Source organism: Oncorhynchus kisutch, linkage group LG13 (assembly GCF_002021735.2).
Source record: "Oncorhynchus kisutch isolate 150728-3 linkage group LG13, Okis_V2, whole genome shotgun sequence".
Classification (NCBI taxonomy): Eukaryota; Metazoa; Chordata; class Actinopteri; order Salmoniformes; family Salmonidae; genus Oncorhynchus; species Oncorhynchus kisutch.
In genome coordinates, this window is record NC_034186.2 from 54,378,119 (window position 1) to 54,396,457 (window position 18,339).

An 18,339-nucleotide genomic window follows, 5' to 3' on the forward strand; every position below is an offset into this window, starting at 1 on the left:
ATTGAACAACCATTGAAGAATTTTGAAAATAATAATGGGAAAATGCTGCACAATCCAGGTGTGGAAAGGTTTTAGAGACCAAAGGGAAAGGGGGGATACCTAGTCAGTTGTACATCTGAATGCATTCAATTGAAATGTGTCTTCCACATTTAACCCAACCCCTCTGAATCTTAGAGGTGCGGTGGGGCTGCCATAATCGACATCCACGTCTTCGGTGCCCGGGGAACAGTGGGTTAACTGCCTTACTCAGAGGCAGAACGACAGATTTTTAGCTTGTCAGCTCGGGGATTCGATCCAGCAACCTTTCAGTTACTGGCTCAACGCTCTAACCACTTGAAGTGCTTCTACAAAGTATTAACTCAGGAGTGTGAATAGTTATGTAAATGTTAACTTATGTAAATTATTACATTTTCAATACATTTGCAAAACTTAAAAAAAACATATTTTAACTTTTTCATTATAGGGTATTGTATGTAGATGGGTGAGAATTTATTTTTTATTTAATCCATGTTGAATTCAGGCTGTAACACAACAAAATGTTGAATAAGTCAAGGTGTATGATTACTTGTCACTGAGAATGGATGGGATAGGGAGAGCTGCGACAGGCTAACCAATAACCATTCAGTGCAGTATGTGGCGTTAGAGGTCAGGCCCAGAGGGATCCCATGATTGGTTCTCCAGAGAGCGGGTCACGCTACAACATCTGGCATTGAGTCCATCTCCCCTCCCATCAGACACTCATCTCGTCTACCCTCAGACACTCATATCCTCTACGCACGCACTCACACTCACACACACACACACACACACACACACACACACACACACACACACACACACACACACACACACACGGCGAGACGACCTTGAGAGTGGCTGCCGGATTTTCTCTTTTCTCTCACTGAGCAATTATCACTAAAGGGAGAGAGCGAGAGTGCTCTGGGGAGGTTCTTGGCGAGGGAGAGAGAGGTAGAGAGAGATAGCGTGGGCAGGGTGGTTGGCTCTAAACCTACGGGGTCAAGGCCTCACACAGACAGCACTACTCCTTACGCACTGGAATAGCTTTAGCAGAGCGCTCGGGAGCTGGCCTGGGGCTAGGATTACTAACTCACGGCTGGGGCTTGGGGAGAGAGAGAGGGGTCAGAGGGGTAAGTGCGAGGGAGGGACTGTGTGCGCGAGCGAGTGCTGATATAAGCAAAGTATAAATGGCGTTGGCTGGGAAAGGAGAGGGAGAAGGGAATCTGATCTTAGGACAGGGGTGATACATGCACACATTTAGAAAAAGGGTTCTCAAATGGTACTTTGTGGAGATTCAGGGTTCTACATGGGACCTTTTTCATCTGATGAGCACTTTCTGGTTCTATGTCGCACCTTTTTTTTAATAAGGGCTCTATTTTAACAAAACTAACGCAATGGTCATTCTTAGCGCTAGTGGTACCATTATAGGTTCAGGTGTGTGTCAGAAATATTTGTGCTGTTTTCACATTTATTTGATGAAATAAGTTGTGGGTGTCGAGGCATGGCCCATCACTGGCCAATCAGAATGTGCTCCATGACTAAATATGTTGTTTCTTCAAGTTGTGTATTTATGGTCTTTTATGTATTGCATTGTCATCAACTCCAATTCGAATGTTGGTCCGTTATAGCCTAGTCCCTTAAATAGCCCGCTCAATATTTGCCAAATATGTTGAACAAGTTTGCAGTCTACATCGTTCTATTTGCGTTGCTTTAATATGGAAAATGCCCATGCGCCAGTTTTTACATGACAAAATTGCAAACTAACATGCGTTTGACTCCTTAGAGCCAGATGAAATTAGAGCCTTAAGAGTGCAGAGATTGAACGCCTAAAAGCCTGGCTGTGAGAGGTATACGAACAGATCCAAGAACGGTCTGATAATTGACCAAGATTAAATGACCTGGCTATGAAAGGTATAAAAACAGATCTGAGTACAGTCTGATACAGGAACAGATTAAAAGTTATATAGCAAGAGATCTAAGAACTGTTGATACAGGCACGTATTAAATACCCTGGCAGTGAGAGACACGATGAACAGATCTGAGGCCAGTGTCAGAAGGAGGTGGAGAGAAGAAGAGACGGGCTGTGGGCTGCAGCACTAACGAGTTCGAAATTCATTAAGAGGGAAACAGTGGTGTGTGAGAGAGAGAGGGGGAGAGCGAGAGAGAGAGAGGGGGAGAGAGAGAGAGAGAGAGAGGGGGAGAGAGAGAGAGAGAGAGAGAGAGAGAACGAACTGTTCGCCTGTGGGAGAGAGCCTCCTGAAGGATCAAAACAATTATTGCCATTATCATTGTCTCATTTTCTCTCTCTCCCTCTCTCTCTCTTTCTCTCTCTCTCTTTCTTGCATGTACACACACACACGCATGCACACACACTCTCTCCTGGCGGTAAGACGGAAGACAGGCCGCTAGCCCAGTGGAGCTGTAGGAGATTCTAATGAGATGTCTATCGCCTCAGTCCAGACTCTCTCTCCTCTCCTCTCAGCGAAGAAGAACCGACGCCACAGCCGCCTGCGAGGGGGAATTGCAAGAGCCTGCGTGAGACGAGATATAGCAGTGTGTGTGCGCGCGTCGGTGAGTTTGAGTGTGTCCGATGCGGCCTCACTGCCTCTCAATATTGTGATGGATGGCCTCACCAACACAACTCCCTCCTTTACCCACCACCGATACACACACACACACACACACACACACACACACACACACACACACACACACACACACACACACACACACACAAACTGCTCCCCACCCTACACACACATCACTGTAACTGCCCTCCAAATTCCACCACCCTTTGTCCCTCTCCCTCCACCCCCACCCAAGACCCTATACCCTCCCCTCCGCCCCTGCCAGGCTGGCCCTCAGTCGGGGCACTACCACCAAAGAAACCTCACCCGTGGCAAAGTCATGACGACAGCTATAGCTGCATCGGTTCCCGTGCTCACCCCTCTCTGCTCTGACCTGATTCCGTACGAACACTGCTTCATGTCAACACTCATTCCTACAGAGAACCAAGGCCACACGAAGCATCGTTGTCTTCCTCAGTTATCGTCCAAGCCCTGGTCAAACGTAGCACACCATTTGGGACACATAACATGAATATTTCCACACGCATTGCTACCATTTGAGTTCAACAATGGCACACTTCTATTTTGTTATTTTTAACAATCAGTTGCTTGCTGTTACAGTGGTCCATGACTCCACATTGTCTGTGGAAGCAGACTTGGTATCGTTTGTCGACTGGTTGTTGACGGCTCGTCCCCAGCTGGTCCTTGATAAGCTGCAGCTTCTCTCTCCAGAGGGAGGGATGTTGACTTCTCTCTCTCTCTCTCTTCCTCTCTCCTGGGTTTTAATCAGTCACTTTTTTGCAAAGCGACTTCTCTGGTAGTCTGGACGCTGCTGTGTACACAAACTCTGTGGTGATTAAGGTAGCGGGAGAGAGAGATGCTGAGAAAGAGAGAGAGAGAGAGAGAGAACGCTTGTTAGCAGCCAGGTTGAAGTGCTGCTCCAGTTACTCGGAGTGAGAGGCTCTGCTTTTTTTTTCACTTTCACTCTGTCTCTCACTCTCACTCTTTCGTATCTAGCTCTCTGAGGTCCTTTGGTACCAGGTGATGCTTACTGAGGGTCAGGGTGGACTGAACACTGGATAACGCAACACACACACACACAGAGGGCTCTCCACTACAGGCCTATTAACTACACTACTGCTGCCCTCGATTCAGAGCCTCTCTGTCTAACACACACAGCCTCTCTCTATTCCTCTCACTTCCTCAATTCAGTTCATTCAATTCAATTATCTCTCTGTCTCTCTCTCTCTCGTACACACACACTCACACCAATGATACATGAACTACCAACCACCGCCACAGCCTGCAGTTGACCCCTCTCTCTGAGCTCCGCAGTCCCCAGGCCCAAATCCAATCCTCCCCTACAGCGTCACATGACCCAGTATTTAAGCACCAGAACCGTCTCTGATCCAGAACCCATGTGCCTGCTCTTGCCCACGGGAGGCTAGTTGAAGCATTGCTATCTCCTAGCGATCAACCCTAACATTCCAAAGCCGCAGCCATAAGCAACACTCGCTAATTACTGTCTCAGTGTCAGCCCGTAATTCTAGACGCCAATCGGCCCTGTTCCCCAGAAGCTAATGCTACGCCAGTGCTGCGCTAGCTGATTCAGGCTACCGCGCTTAACGCTTAGCCCCCATGTGGGATTAGGCCATGTGTGATAGAGAAGGGGGGTGGGTGAGGGGGGATGCAGATTTGAGAAGGGGGCTCAGGGGTATTCACTTGACATTAATTGTGTCATCACCTCTGTAGCCCCCCCCCCCTCCCTCGCTCCCCCAGCCCCCACCTCCTCTGGATGTCTGACTTGGGATCTGCAGTAGTATTAGTAGGCTACAGGGAATTGCTGACTTCATCTATATTAACCCTTTAAACCGGGTGAACTAAGAACAGCAGGACAGCATGGACCTAAGTCGATAGGGCAATTTACGGCAGACGAGGACCGTGATTCCATCTGAGCAGCTGCATAATGTATCCCAATGACAGTTATATTAGCATCTACAATGAGAGTGAAATAAAGCTATACTCTATTCTAAGTAGAAACACATGGGATCAGCATTAAATCAAATGTATCTGTCTTCTGTATTATATTCTAGTATTATATTAACCTATAGGTCCTGGTAAGCAGTGCCCTCCCCTGACAGCCTTTCGCCCTGTGAATGTTTTTCCATGCTATACCATCACCGGGCTCAGTGAAGCAGACCTGCGTTGAGCTGTTTGAGTGAGAGAATAATGGCACCGGAATGTATAGCCTCTCTCTCTCTCTCCGATAGTGTGGCAACAGAAGACTGGTCCATCCCTGAGGCACAGCACCTGGGCTGGGCCGTCTGCTTTCTCTTCTCTCCTCCTTCTTTCCTGTCTTTCTTTCGGTCTCTCCTCTCTGGCTTTACCCTCCGTATGGTCCACCACCTCCCTCTTTTTCTCGCTCTCCCTCCCTCCCGAGAGCCTCTGCCGAGTGGAGTCAATTAAAAGCGCACATTTCAGTGAGAGGAGAATGTGTGTGTGTGTGTGGAGGAGGCTCCCATGGGGCCTGGCAGTATTGCGCTGCAGCGCAGCACTCTCCTCCTGTGACAACGCCTCCGATGGGACTGGGACAGCTGTGACCAACCTACAGCTTCAGCGGGGATGACAAGCCTTATTAGACACTCACCCCCTCATCACCCACCCCCCGCCCCCATATCTCTCTCACACACAGGCAAACACGTTTTTGCTTTCGCACATACAGAAGGAGACACACTAGCATACAAGTACACACTTTCACACCGAAGGGCACATATGCACAAACACACACAGACTGTACACACACACATTTCCCTTATGCACATACACTCATCAACATATGCATACACTCTTTCAAACTAAAAAAAACCCTAGTCGTTCACAAACACACACTTTGGAAGCAACGTGAGTCTGTGTGTGCTGCATGTACAAAAAGAGAACCTTGTTGGACAGATTACCCTTGGATAATATCAAATCAAAGACCAAATTCATATGCAACACAACACATGCATTCGCTCACACAGGTATACGAAAGAACAAGGACTCGAGGACACACCAGCACAAGACAATGGAAATGTCATCACACAATTGTGACAAATCCTCGCACGGAACCACACAAGCGTAGAAAGAGCATGAAACAGATACTTTCTTTTCATTTCATTTATTTAACAGTCACCAGATAAGATACATTCGCTTTAAAAAAAAGAAATAGACGACAAAATTCATATTTTCTTTTTGAGTTTAAAAACTATTATACAATATCCTCAATATATAGATTTTTGTACAAAATAAAATCCTTACGACTGTAAAGGAAGTGTGACGCAGAAAAACAAAGACAAAAAAAAATGCTAAGGAAATTGGAGTTGGCTCACAAACTACCACACTCAGGGGTGACAAAGACCCACCTCTTTCATAAATAAATATGTGTATGATAACGTTTGACATTATATATAACTCTATTTTCCAATATCGGGGCATCACTAAACCTTTTTTAGCGCAGGCTAAAACATAGCCCTACCAAGGGGTCCTTTCGCACAGACTGAGATTGAACAAGAGACGACATCCTAGAATAAGGATGTTGATCTCGAAGGATAGGGCCTGCTAGTCTGTGCCATACTTGACCTTTGGCTGTAATGATATGCCCCTTGTACGGTGTCCATGTTAGGAAATCCCTGGTACGGTGTACATTTTAGGACATTCCTGTTAGAAGTATTCAGTACAGTCCACAGCAGAGTGTGTCTACTGAGGGAGACAGGAGAGCTGGTTCATGTTCTTTAGACATCAAACAAACAAAAGCTAACTGAATCAGAGAGGGACAACCTGGACTTTGTCCAATAAGAAACACACATTTTCGGTTTCCGTTGCAAAGCGCTTTAAGGCGGTTCGCAATGGTGTGCGGCGTGTGGCCTAATGAACATGACCCATGGCTCTCTCCTGTCCCGAATCTTTGTATGGTGGCTAGAGCTACAGTAAAGAGACCGTGGTCCAATTCATGAGGGCTTGTGTAGCCTAGCGTATAGGGTGTGGATCCGGATGTCCGCCTTCACACATCACCATGCCATATACACCCTGTCCCTGAATGTCCCTTCAGAGCGTCAACATTACAACGACAACAAGAGAGAACGACGAACAAAGGAAACGCGCTGAACGTGGACATGTGTGGAAGGAAGGTAAAGAAGGAACAACAACCCTGTTTGACAGAGATTAATGCCAATCTGATTGGCTGATGGTTTTCATCGGTCTTTTCTACCCCTCTATGTACAGTACCTTATATCAGAGAACCAGTCTCAACTCACACTCCCAAAAGGCCCAAAACACAGCCAAGACGACCTCATAACATGTGATAGGGAACACAAGATACAGATGATGACAACGATGCTGATGACTTACAACACAAACACACTACCCGTTTAAGACACACGCGCCCAGAAGGGACGGGGAAAGGGACATGATCATGTGATTATATTGCTGTCGACCTACTATCAACCTGCGTTTACTTATTTGTCCCCCCCCCTCCCCCCCATCGGTGTCCTTTCCGAACAGACAAACGCGGACAGTGTTGTCTCCCTCTGGGCCAGGATGACTAGGTGTTAATCACGGCGATCAGAACAGCACATTTACGTTAGCGACAACTGCAGGGGTGAGAGAGAGAGAGAGAGAGAGAGAGAAAGAGGGAGGGAGGGGAGGGGAGGCTGTTGCGTTTAGATCCCCGATAGTGATGCATGGCTGCAGCATCACTTTGGAGATTAAAAGCAAGGAGCTGAATTTCAATCAAGCACAGTTTAATGGGTCGGTCTGAGGGATGATCACTTTGTCTCTGTTGGTGGTGGTGGTTGGGGGGGGGGGGGGGGGGGGGCAGAGACAGAGAAAGCAAAGTTAAAGAGAAAAGCTGGCGCCACAAAGGAAAAAATAAACCCTGGTTGAGGCAAGGTGATACGCCATTTTCCATTTTGTCTTCTGAATATTCCAAAGATGAATTCAATTAACATAATGCAACCAACTAATATAACATACACTTTCACTTGCACAGTAAAGTAAAGCACCAGATTATAGTTTTCAATTAGGTCAGTGAGGAGGCACAGATCATTGTAAGTCTGTCCCAAAATGTATCATTTGATTTGACCGAATACGAGCCAACAACAAAGAGCCCAAATAACCAATCAATCAGACATTTTTGATGACATTTTCCCTGCTTCCCACTGGCAGTAAACATATCAGCATAGCAACCCCCATTATAAACATTGCAGCATAGCAACCCCCATTATAAATCTATGCCACAAATGTATCTATAGATCCGGATTCTTGCACTTTCTTGGTTTGTTCAGCAAAATTATATGTCAAATACCGTACCCACATCGCAAACAGCCAAACTCTGCATGAATTTGTCTGCTACAGTACGTGACAAGACCTGGGTCCAAATACCATTTGAGATATTTCAAATACGTTTAGCGTTTACTGCAGTCTGCCATGGAGTGCAAAATAGGCGGGGTTTGCACGTTTGCGACAATTCTATTGGCTCCATTGCGCCAGGCAAACTCAATCAAGCCCAGATAAAGTGCCTGAAAGGATTTTGAATAGTATTTGAACCCGGGTCTGTATGTGAGTGAGCTGTGGAGTCTGACCCAGTTGTTTTAAAGTGCTTGGTGAGTTCAGGTCTCATGATAGTAGATGAGAAAGGGACAAGGTTGGGCAACAACACAGTTGAGATTGTCATCACAGTATACAGCTGATGTGAGAAAAACCAATGTGACATGAGCTACAGTCTCCAGAGAGAGTCCGGGTAGGGAGAGATAGGACCGGGGCATTTTATAGCACAACACAGAAAGGTATGGGGGAGTGAGCGACTGAGTGTTTGTCTCATCTCCTCTGTTTTCAGTCCAGGAATGACACAGTTAAGCACAGTGCTCCCCAACATGTTAGTGAGGAGGGGTGGAGTCTGTCTATCTGAGGGGCAGTGAGGGCTGGCCTGCAGCACTCTCTGTAGTGGAGTCTTTTCTGAGGCCTGCCCTGAAGCACTCTGGGAAATGTCTCAGCCGGGCACCCAGCTCTGGTTGTTGTGGGCTTGCTGAGGGCCTGCCAGTCCACTCATGCCCATCCCAAGGCCCACCCCCATGCCCATCCCGATGCCCAACCCCTGCGCCAGGGAGCTGTCAAAGTTAAAGTCCATTTCCTCTCCGGAGTCCATGATATCGTGGAGGAGGATGGACTCCACGTCGCAGTCCAAGCTCCCGTGGAAGATATCCAGGTCCAGATCAGCTGGTAGTCTCTCGTGGGGGTGAGGCTGGTGGTACGAGCTACCATGGTAGCTGCCTCCTGTGCAGCCTCCCACCATGCCCAGTTGGTGGTGGTACAGTCCACTGCCCATTCCCTGGTGTTGGGGGCTGGGGTAAGTGTTGTGGCAGGGGTGCGAGGGGTGGGGGGCGGTGGCCAGGTGGCAGGAGTCCTGGGGCATCCCCAGCATGCCGGCCGGGTTGGGTGGCAGGGTGGTGGAAGCGGGGAGGTGGGCGTGGGATGGGGGGCTGTAAAGATAGGGGACTTTGTGGCTGTAGGGCTGGAGGTGGCCACTGCTGATGCGTGGGGCCAGGGCTGGGGCTCGAGTCGGTGTGTGCGTTGTGTGGTTCTGACTGAGGTTGTGGCCAAGATGAGGAGAGCTGTGGTTGTGGTTGTTGTGGTTGGTCACAGGGTTGAGGTTATGACTCTGAGTTCCGTTGTGGCTGTTGTGGCTGTGAGCTGCATGTCCGTTGTGTCCGGGGTGGTGGCTGTGACGGGTGGAGCTCACTCCGTTCGTGGAGGGCCCCATCATTGGTTGGGCATCTCTCTCCTGGACCAGTATTATGTCCTTGGCACAGTACTGCTGTGGCCCTCCAGGGCCCCCTGTCAGCAGGCTCTGCAGGGCGTTGGTCCCTGAGTAGGCCGGCAAGGTGCCGCAGAAGCTAGCCGGCTTATTCTCCTGGATGGTCTGCATGGGCGAGTGGTGGCGCAGAATGCCCATCCCAGCCTGGCTGTAGACCGCGCCGCAGTACGACCCCTGACCTTTAACCCCAGGGTTGTAATGATAGACCGGGGGGAGTTTGTGGCCCGCTGCCAGGTGAGGATGATGATGGTGGTAGCCTTCCTCCAAGAGCCTCTCCTCCAGGCTGATCGCCCCGGTGAGATTAGCCAGCTGGGGAAGCTGCTCCACGGGTGGACAGTGGCCTCCCACGGCCCCCATGGCAGGGGAGCGGGCACTGGAGGAGGGGGAGGGGTAGAGGTGTGGCGAGGCCGAGCAGGACAGCCCGCTTTCCTCTGACTCCTCCAGTTCGCCCTCGGCCAGGATGGGCGACACACGCCCGCTCAGGGTCGACGTAGACGAACTAGCCCGGGAGTGGAGCTCCGTCCAGGCGTCAAACTCTCCTTCCACACCCCCAGCTCCCCCTATGTTTCCTGGGAGAACCTTCCCCGGCGGGCTACCCTGCTCAGGGGAAGCCTGGAGCCCCACTTGAGCTCCAGAACCAATCCCCGGCCTGCCCACCCTCTTGCGGCTGACCCGGCCCTTGCTCTTCAGGTACTTGGTGCTGTTGTCCATGGAGACGGTTCGCCGGCGAGGGGCCTTTCCCATCTTGCCCCCCTCAGGGTTGAGCATCCACCAGGAGGACTTACCCGTGCCTTCATTCTGCACCCGGATGAAGCGCGTGTGGAGGGACAGGTTGTGTCGAATGGAGTTCTGCAGAGATAGATAGATAGATAGATAGATAGATAGATAGATAGATAGATAGATAGATAGATAGATAGATAGATAGATAGATAGATAGATAGATAGATAGATAGATAGATAGATAGATAGATAGATAGATAGATAGATAGATAGATAGATAGATAGATAGATAGATAGATAGATAGATAGATAGATAGATAGATAGATAGATAGATAGATAGATAGATAGATAGATAGATAGATAGATAGATAGATAGATAGATAGATAGATAGATAGATAGATAGATGATAGATAGATAGATAGATAGATAGATAGATAGATAGATAGATAGATAGATAGATAGATAGATAGATAGATAGATAGATAGATAGATAGATAGATAGATAGATAGATAGATAGATAGATAGATAGATAGATAGATAGATAGATAGATAGATAGATAGATAGATAGATAGATAGATAGATAGATAGATAGATAGATAGATAGATAGATAGATAGATAGATAGATAGATAGATAGATAGATAGATAGATAGATAGATAGATAGATAGATAGATAGATAGATAGATAGATAGATAGATAGATAGATAGATAGATAGATAGATAGATAGATAGATAGATAGATAGATAGATAGATAGATAGATAGATAGATAGATAGATAGATAGATAGATAGATAGATAGATAGATAGATAGATAGATAGATAGATAGATAGATAGATAGATAGATAGATAGATAGATAGATAGATAGATAGATAGATAGATAGATAGATAGATAGATAGAGATAGATAGATAGATAGATAGATAGATAGATAGAAGATAGATAGATAGATAGATAGATAGATAGATAGATAGATAGATAGATAGATAGATAGATAGATAGATAGATAGATAGATAGATAGATAGATAGATAGATAGATAGATAGATAGATAGATAGATAGATAGATAGATAGATAGATAGATAGATTAGATAGATAGATAGATAGATAGATAGATAGATAGATGGGGCGAGAGAGAGAGAGATTGATTCATTTAGAGTGCACATTACATTGTTCATCATATTATGTATATTAGCATTTTCACTGTTTAACACACTGAATCCCACCACTGCCACCAAACGTCACACTTCAGCTCTGGGTGAAGACAGCGTGTGACTTTCAGGCAATGAGTACGGGTCGCCTTTGTGCGTGTCCCAGAACTCCTCATCTGTAGACATCAGCTGAATCAAGTACGCATATGACCCTTTTTCATATGAAACAACTGTCTACTGGAGAGGAAACTAGAGTTTCAGCGACTTTGACAACGTGCAACCTGCCAATCTGATCCCAAGCCTGCTGCTCCGTATTGATGGCTGTTTAAAGGTTTATCTCACACACATTGATGCCACTGGGGAGTGTGTGGATTCCCCTTCCAAGAAGAGCTTCGCTGATCAATACGTACCAGACAGTTTGTGTTCATTCTTATAGAGCTGCTATCAACTCACCATTGTGGGTCTACAAAATACATACTGGTGCCATTTCTGCCTACTAAACTGTAGACACCAGGGCCCAGTTTTTCTGAAGTTATCGATCCGAATTTCAACTATCGGATGTGATTGAATGCGTAGAAACAGAATGAATAGAATGGGTGTCCTTGTACAATCTATCAGGTGAGAGTGCCAATGATTGTCTGAACTGAAGACACTACGTCCACTTTATCTCTGTGAAGTGGAGGGTATCCCTCCCTCCTTCTCCTTCGCTCTGTCTCTTTCCTCTCTACTTCTTCTCCTCCGCCTGGTAGATGTACACTAATCCCTGGTTCAATGTGCCTGGCTGGGGTGTTTGATGTGGCTGCCAGTCTGGCCCGCGCACCAGCCCCCTCTCCCATGGCCTGAGTGTGGAGATGGATCGGATAGATTGAGCTAGGAGCTACCAGGAATAATGGATGGAGCCCACCAACCACCTCCTACCCACACAGACTCTCTCTATCACCGAATTCTCTTTCTGTCTCTCTATGACCCTCGCTCTTTCGCTCCATCACCTTCTCCCCTCCCTCGCCCTCTCTCTCCTTTTATCTCGGTCTCTCTTTTATCACCATTCTCTCTCTTTATAGCCTTCTCTACTCTAAGCTTTCTGCAACTTGTTGCTTCTCTTTCTTTTCATCCTATTTCCTCCCTCTCTCCATGTCTCTTGTGTTTGTTAATAATATACTGGAATCATTATTTACCTGCTGAGAGAATAGATTTAAAAAAAAAGTTTTGTCAATGCCTTTCCCACATTTTTGGGGGTGGGGGGGGGGAAAACACTCAAATTCAATGATAAACTCTCAATAGATGACTCTGTTCGTGCTTCTACACCTGCATTGCTTGCTGTTTGGGGTTTTAGGCTGGGTTTCTGTACAGCACTTTGAGATATCAGCTGATGTACGAAGGGCTATATAAATAAATTTGATTTGATTTGATTTGATTTGTTCATTCCCTTTCTCATTCCAAAAACAATTTGTAGGTGTATTAGACTTTTTCTTCAAGGGCAAGTGAAGGCCATGTGAACAGTAAGTAATATTGATTGATTGACAACAGTTGTTCTGTTCTGCTGTAGGCGTTATTCTGAAACGGGAAGATGAAACCAAAGCAACTAGTGTGGCTAAGCCTTACATTGGTACTATAGTACTATGGTACTATTGTTTCAGATTGAGGTATATGTGGTGTAATTTAAGCATTCATACTTTCAACGGCACCATTGTGTCGTACATCATTTGTATTCACGGCGAAGCGGCACAGTCTGAGTATACACAAATCAAATTGTGGGGCACCAACTGAAAAGCGGCGACTGACTGAATCCAGGTGATCTGTGAATGCCTCCCTTCGGTTGCCTCGCTGTGACACCTCGAGCATTGGGTAACCATGGCAACTGTTGGTAAACGTGCAGGAGAGGGAGTATATGATATTGTGGTGGGTAGAGCAGGGAGGCAGAGTAAGGGTAGCGGGGGGATGGGGAGAGACGTTGGTTGTTTGATGCTGCGGCTCTCTCTCTAACTCTAAACAGCCTTTCATCTGGGCCGTGCCAGTCCGTGGGGGATGCCCGGTCGGCAGGGGCGGGCAACTACGTGCCTGCGCCGACTACTACCCTTTTCACACTATCGTGCCAACTGAAACTGTACTGTGTTTCTCTCACATATTTTCTTTTCACATTGATCTTTTCGGCACAGTTCAAGCAACTACGGTGGATACCCAGCCAGCTCAAACAGCCTGGCTCAGCAAGGTTTGGTCCGGGTACACCTGTCTCTCCCACACCAGAACATTACCTTATCAGATCATGGACAAATGCTGTCCATCAAGTTATAGATGACAGATTGATTGAAGGCCGAATGAAAATGAACCTCCTTCAATGGGACCGGACCCGGTTGAAGCCGCTACCGCGTATGATCTCTGATCTGTTCCAAACGTAGCATGTATGATCAAAAAAAGTACCCCGCTATAGACTTGGGAGAGGGATTTGAACATCATCCCCAAGCCCTCTTTATCTGATGAATCCTGAATCCACCTGCTTAAGAGAGATTTAAGAGATTGCCTTCGTCCCAAATTGCTCCCTATGCTCTATATAATGCACTACTTTTGGCCAGGGGCCATAGGGCTCTGGTCAAAAGTGGAGCACTATATAGGGAATATGGCACCATTTGGGACACAGCCATTGCGTGGGTAAGTCGACCATGATGGCATAGTCAGCTAGCTGTTTGCTTCCTGTTTGCTGGCCTTTCTGTTTTGTTTTCAAACCCGGAGTTTCTCAGTAGTAGTCATCCTGTTTGTGCGTGGGTTTAGGGACTAAGAATAGCCCTGCCAGGTTACAGGTGTCCCTCCCTGTGTAGGAGAAGCCTAGCCCTGGCTTCTCGCCCAATCTTGGACTGAGTCAGGGGAAATATGGCCGGCCCATGCCCCTCTCACTCACGCCCCCAAAACAGGCAGTCGCAGGCAGCCGGTGCTAATCCCGCTTCATTCTGAGTAATCCCAGACAATTCCGGGCTAATCCTGGAGTTGATTCGGGGGCACTCCCAGCTGGGCGTCTCACACAGTCCACTGCCAGGTCATCGTGTGCACCGCGAGCAGCCTGGATACGGTATGAATCAATGGGAGGAGGAAGATGAGGGGGCAGACTAAGGAGATTATTTTGTTAAGCAACCTGCCCATGTAAGACAATGAGAGGAAAGTCCATGATCTACAAGGCCACGTAATACAACCACCCTTTCAATTTCCTATCTGACAGAGCTAAGTGGAATGCCTCACTCTGAGTTTGTTTACGGCAGAATAGAATGTTAAAAACGTTATTGTCTATTAAATATTCATAAAATGTTTCTGGCTTTCAGGAATAGACAAATGAAGGGTAGCACACAAAAACATACAATGACAACGGAGCACACACTCCAAACCCCTTGGTCCGGCAGCTATCTCATATTGAAATCGTTGCCAATTTATACAATACATAATGGCGGAAGGCAGAAATAATGACGTGAGATAGAGAGCTAACACACAAATGTATTGCCTGATCCCACCCGACTTAAGTGAACAGACTGTGCGGTATATCAAAGGTTGTCAAATCAAACTTCTATGAATATGTAACTATCACAGAGTGGGTATTTAAGCAACAACAACCAGTGTGCAGTAGCCTTACACTGTTATTTGTGAAAAGGGCATCTGTCCGATTATAGAACAATTGTAGCCAGTGGAAGACTGCGCAGCACATGCAAATATGATTACTAGAATGGCAAAGCTACTCAGACCACATCAAGTTCACAGAACACTCATGGGTACATTCAATATGGCAGCCGGTTCACCCGTCACATACGTAACATTGACTTGAATGGGAATGTCCTTTCTAGTAAATCTATTTCTGTGGTGTGGCACCCCGGTGGCCCCATAGAGACAAATCGGCTTGAGCTCAACTCTCATTAGAGCCCACGATCCTGATACCTGACGTACTGCTTCTTTATTCGCTCCCCACCAAACCACTCCACCACAGCACTCTTTGCCCATAGATTAAGCTTAAAACCTATTAGCACCCTCAAATCTGACACGTTCACACTCTTTCCAACACACGTAGCCTCAGAGCAGCAGAAAGGGATTTTTCATTTTCCCGAGACCGGGTACTACAAGACTTCCTGTTTTGGATCGACCAAGCTCTGTTCGTGTTCCGAGAATGAACAAAAACGGGCCCTGGTCATTGTCGATAATTCCCCTCTCTTTCAAACCCTTTAATTTGCCCCTCAGCGTTCTGGCCATTCACATTGATTCCTGCTCAGTCCTCCCTCCACACACCCACTGAGTTTGATTTTGGATCTGGAGTAGGCAGTTCAACTTGGAGAATCGATTCAACTTAATAGCCTTCAATGCTAAGGTTTGGCTTTAGACACATCAAGGTCTGACTGTCTGTAGGAAGATATTCTATTGGACTAGCTTTGTGAAGGCGACATGGCTCCCTTTCCAATGTCCTTGCCCGAGGGTACCCCCGGCATTGCGTGAGTAGGGTGACAGTGCCCAGTTGCCCAGCCTGGCACAATGCCAATGTGTCCCCTGTGCCGCCACTCCCAGGGTAGCAATCTGCCGTTGAGACTGTGGTGAGCGGGGTGGTGGGGGCAATAGACCGTCTGGGTTGGCTTGACTGGCTGGCTGGCAAGGCGGGCAGCTGGGATAGAGGGTGAAAGGGGAGTAGTGGGGTGGGAGTGTGGAGGCATAGCGTGGAGCCCAGTGTGTGAGAACCCTCCGAGCCACACAATGGGCTGCCCTCAAAATGGGGCCCCTCTACCCCCCACATACTCACAAGAGGGGATAGACGAAACAGGTCAAACTGTTTAGGGCCCATCTTGTGGAGAGAGGGTGTGCTCACTCAAACAGAACCAAGTGATGAGCCCAAAGACAAGAGGGCTCACGTGGGAACGCCAAAAGAAACCACTCACCCGGTTCAAACTTAAAGGGTTGGATGACTGGCATGTTCGTTCTGCAAAGACGAGAATCTGTCTGGAAGCTATTTACCGCCATTCGCCATGTACTCAATCGGTGTTTATCAATCCCATTTCATACAGAAAGAAGCCATTATGCTCCTCTGCTGTCTATGGGTATCTCTTCATGGCACGCCATTCATTAGATAAGCACAAATCAAGGGGGACCAGGAGAGGCTCTGGCTGTGTTTATTGTGATGCCTGTTTGTGCATCTACAGAGGAGGGGGAGGTGGAGGCTCAAACACAAGCAGTTTTGTTCAGGCAAAGGAATGAGTTTTGTCAGCTAAGCCTGTCTCCAGGCTATTGATGGAAATTAGCACCGGCTAAATATTCGCTTCCAGTGATTGATGTCACGGCTCGGCTTGTCCCCCTTTGAAGGGAAATAAAGAATGTAGAGGCGCATAGATTAATGGGAATAGGGGGGTTGGTGCATTCAGCATTCTCTGTCTGCAGGGGTGGGGTGGAGTGGAGGGATGGGAGGGCTTCAAGGGGACTGAAGGGCCTAATGGTACCTAAAATATGGCTCTATACGTAACAAAGCGGATACGGCACGCTATCCCAAGTGGCACCGGTACAGACAGGAACACAGATCTTGTTGCCTGCGAAGGAAGCCCAAAGTCAGACGATAATTCAAATCCCTTTAGAGGAGGAGAGCCTACTTTAAGGAGAGACAGATGGGCAGATGGACGAGCCTGTTTTCTGGACTGCGACCAAATTGAAAAGATTAACAAAAAAATAGACCTCTTATTAGGAGGTGAGAAACTAACTTAGCCGCCACACGACACAGGGGCGGCTGGTAGCCTTACGGTTAAGAGCGTTGGGCCAGTAACCGAAAGGTTGCTGGTTCGAATCCCCGAGCAGATGGTGGTGGTGTGCCCTTGAGCAAGGCACTTAACCCTAACTGCTCCTCCTGTAAGTCGCTCTGGAGAAGATCCTCTGCTGAACGACAAAAAAAAAAACTTATCAAGCAATGCCATCATCATCGCCATGGTCCAATATATGTCCATAGTCACGGAACTATCAAGTAGGTCTAGTTGTGTAGTCACGGCCAGCCCTGTCAGAAACCTAGACTAGGAACCAGGCTGAGCTACAGTACAGACCATTGGCTACTATCTGTACCTAAGACATAGAACCTTAGCCATTAGAGGCTGACTAAGGCAAGTTTCCCCTCTTACGACAATACAAATCACTTTCAGAATTTCTATATCATCCCATACACCACTCAGTGCCATTCCAAAGGGAAAAGAGGGAAAGTCAACTGAGAGTTTGAGCTGCCATGTGCCATGGTGCCCGCAGTCAGGAAGTCTGTGGGGAGAGGGTGTAAGGGATTCCTGCTTGGCTGTGTTCTAATTGTAGCCAGTTCCTGGCAAATCACTGCCTGTATACTTCTACAAGCACCAAGGGGGATGGTTAGCGGTTTGGAACTGCTGATCAAGAGCTGCACGAGCTTTGACGGCTAAAAATAGCCGCAAACAGATTAGCAGACCATCTGAGACCAGGATAGGGGATCGGAAAATCCACTAAGGAATGCCAGGATGGTCTTGGCGGTTTTCCAGTTGGCCGGCGTGAGGGGGACACGACATCTATGACACCCACGAGACGAAAGCCCCCGCCTGAGCTCGTAATCACATCTGACGCCCACGCCAAACGTGGGCAAGACCTGTGCCGGGACGGGCACATGCAAGAGGGTATGGTTTTCCACAGGGGCTATGGGAGGTAGGCTTCGCTTTCCCCTGTGAGGGTTCACAAAACAGGTGTACGGGGTTGGGCCACCTGTGGGGCATGCCACCTGCTCACAGCTCACACTTCGACCAAAGTCTGGGGATCCATCAGACTCACATTTTCCACTGGGCCTGCCATCATGCTATCATAAAGTCATGCACGTTTCTGGAGAGAGGCTTTTACAGCTTTTTTTATTTGATTTATTTTTGCAAGGAAGAGTAGGTGTGTTTGTGTGTGTGTGTGTGTGTGTGTGCGTGCGCACATGTGCTCGTCTATTTATGTGTGTGCTTGAGTCAGGTCTTTTAACGGCCCACAGGCGGGCGGAGTGTGGATTTGATTATATAGAAACCACCCTCTGCCACATACAAAG

General features: G+C 47.5%; 1 protein-coding gene across 1 annotated transcript in view; it reads right to left on the bottom strand.

The window, feature by feature from the left end:
• Positions 1-7,435: 7,435 nt before the first annotated feature.
• The window catches only part of LOC109901491 (forkhead box protein O6-like), a 41,102-nt gene continuing 30,198 nt past the window's right edge, over positions 7,436-18,339 (bottom strand). Inside the window, exon 2 of the mRNA XM_031786577.1 lies at positions 7,436-10,284. Within this exon, the coding sequence (XP_031642437.1) occupies positions 8,611-10,284 (1,674 nt within the window). The 3' untranslated portion in view covers positions 7,436-8,610. The remainder of the gene's footprint in view (positions 10,285-18,339) is intronic.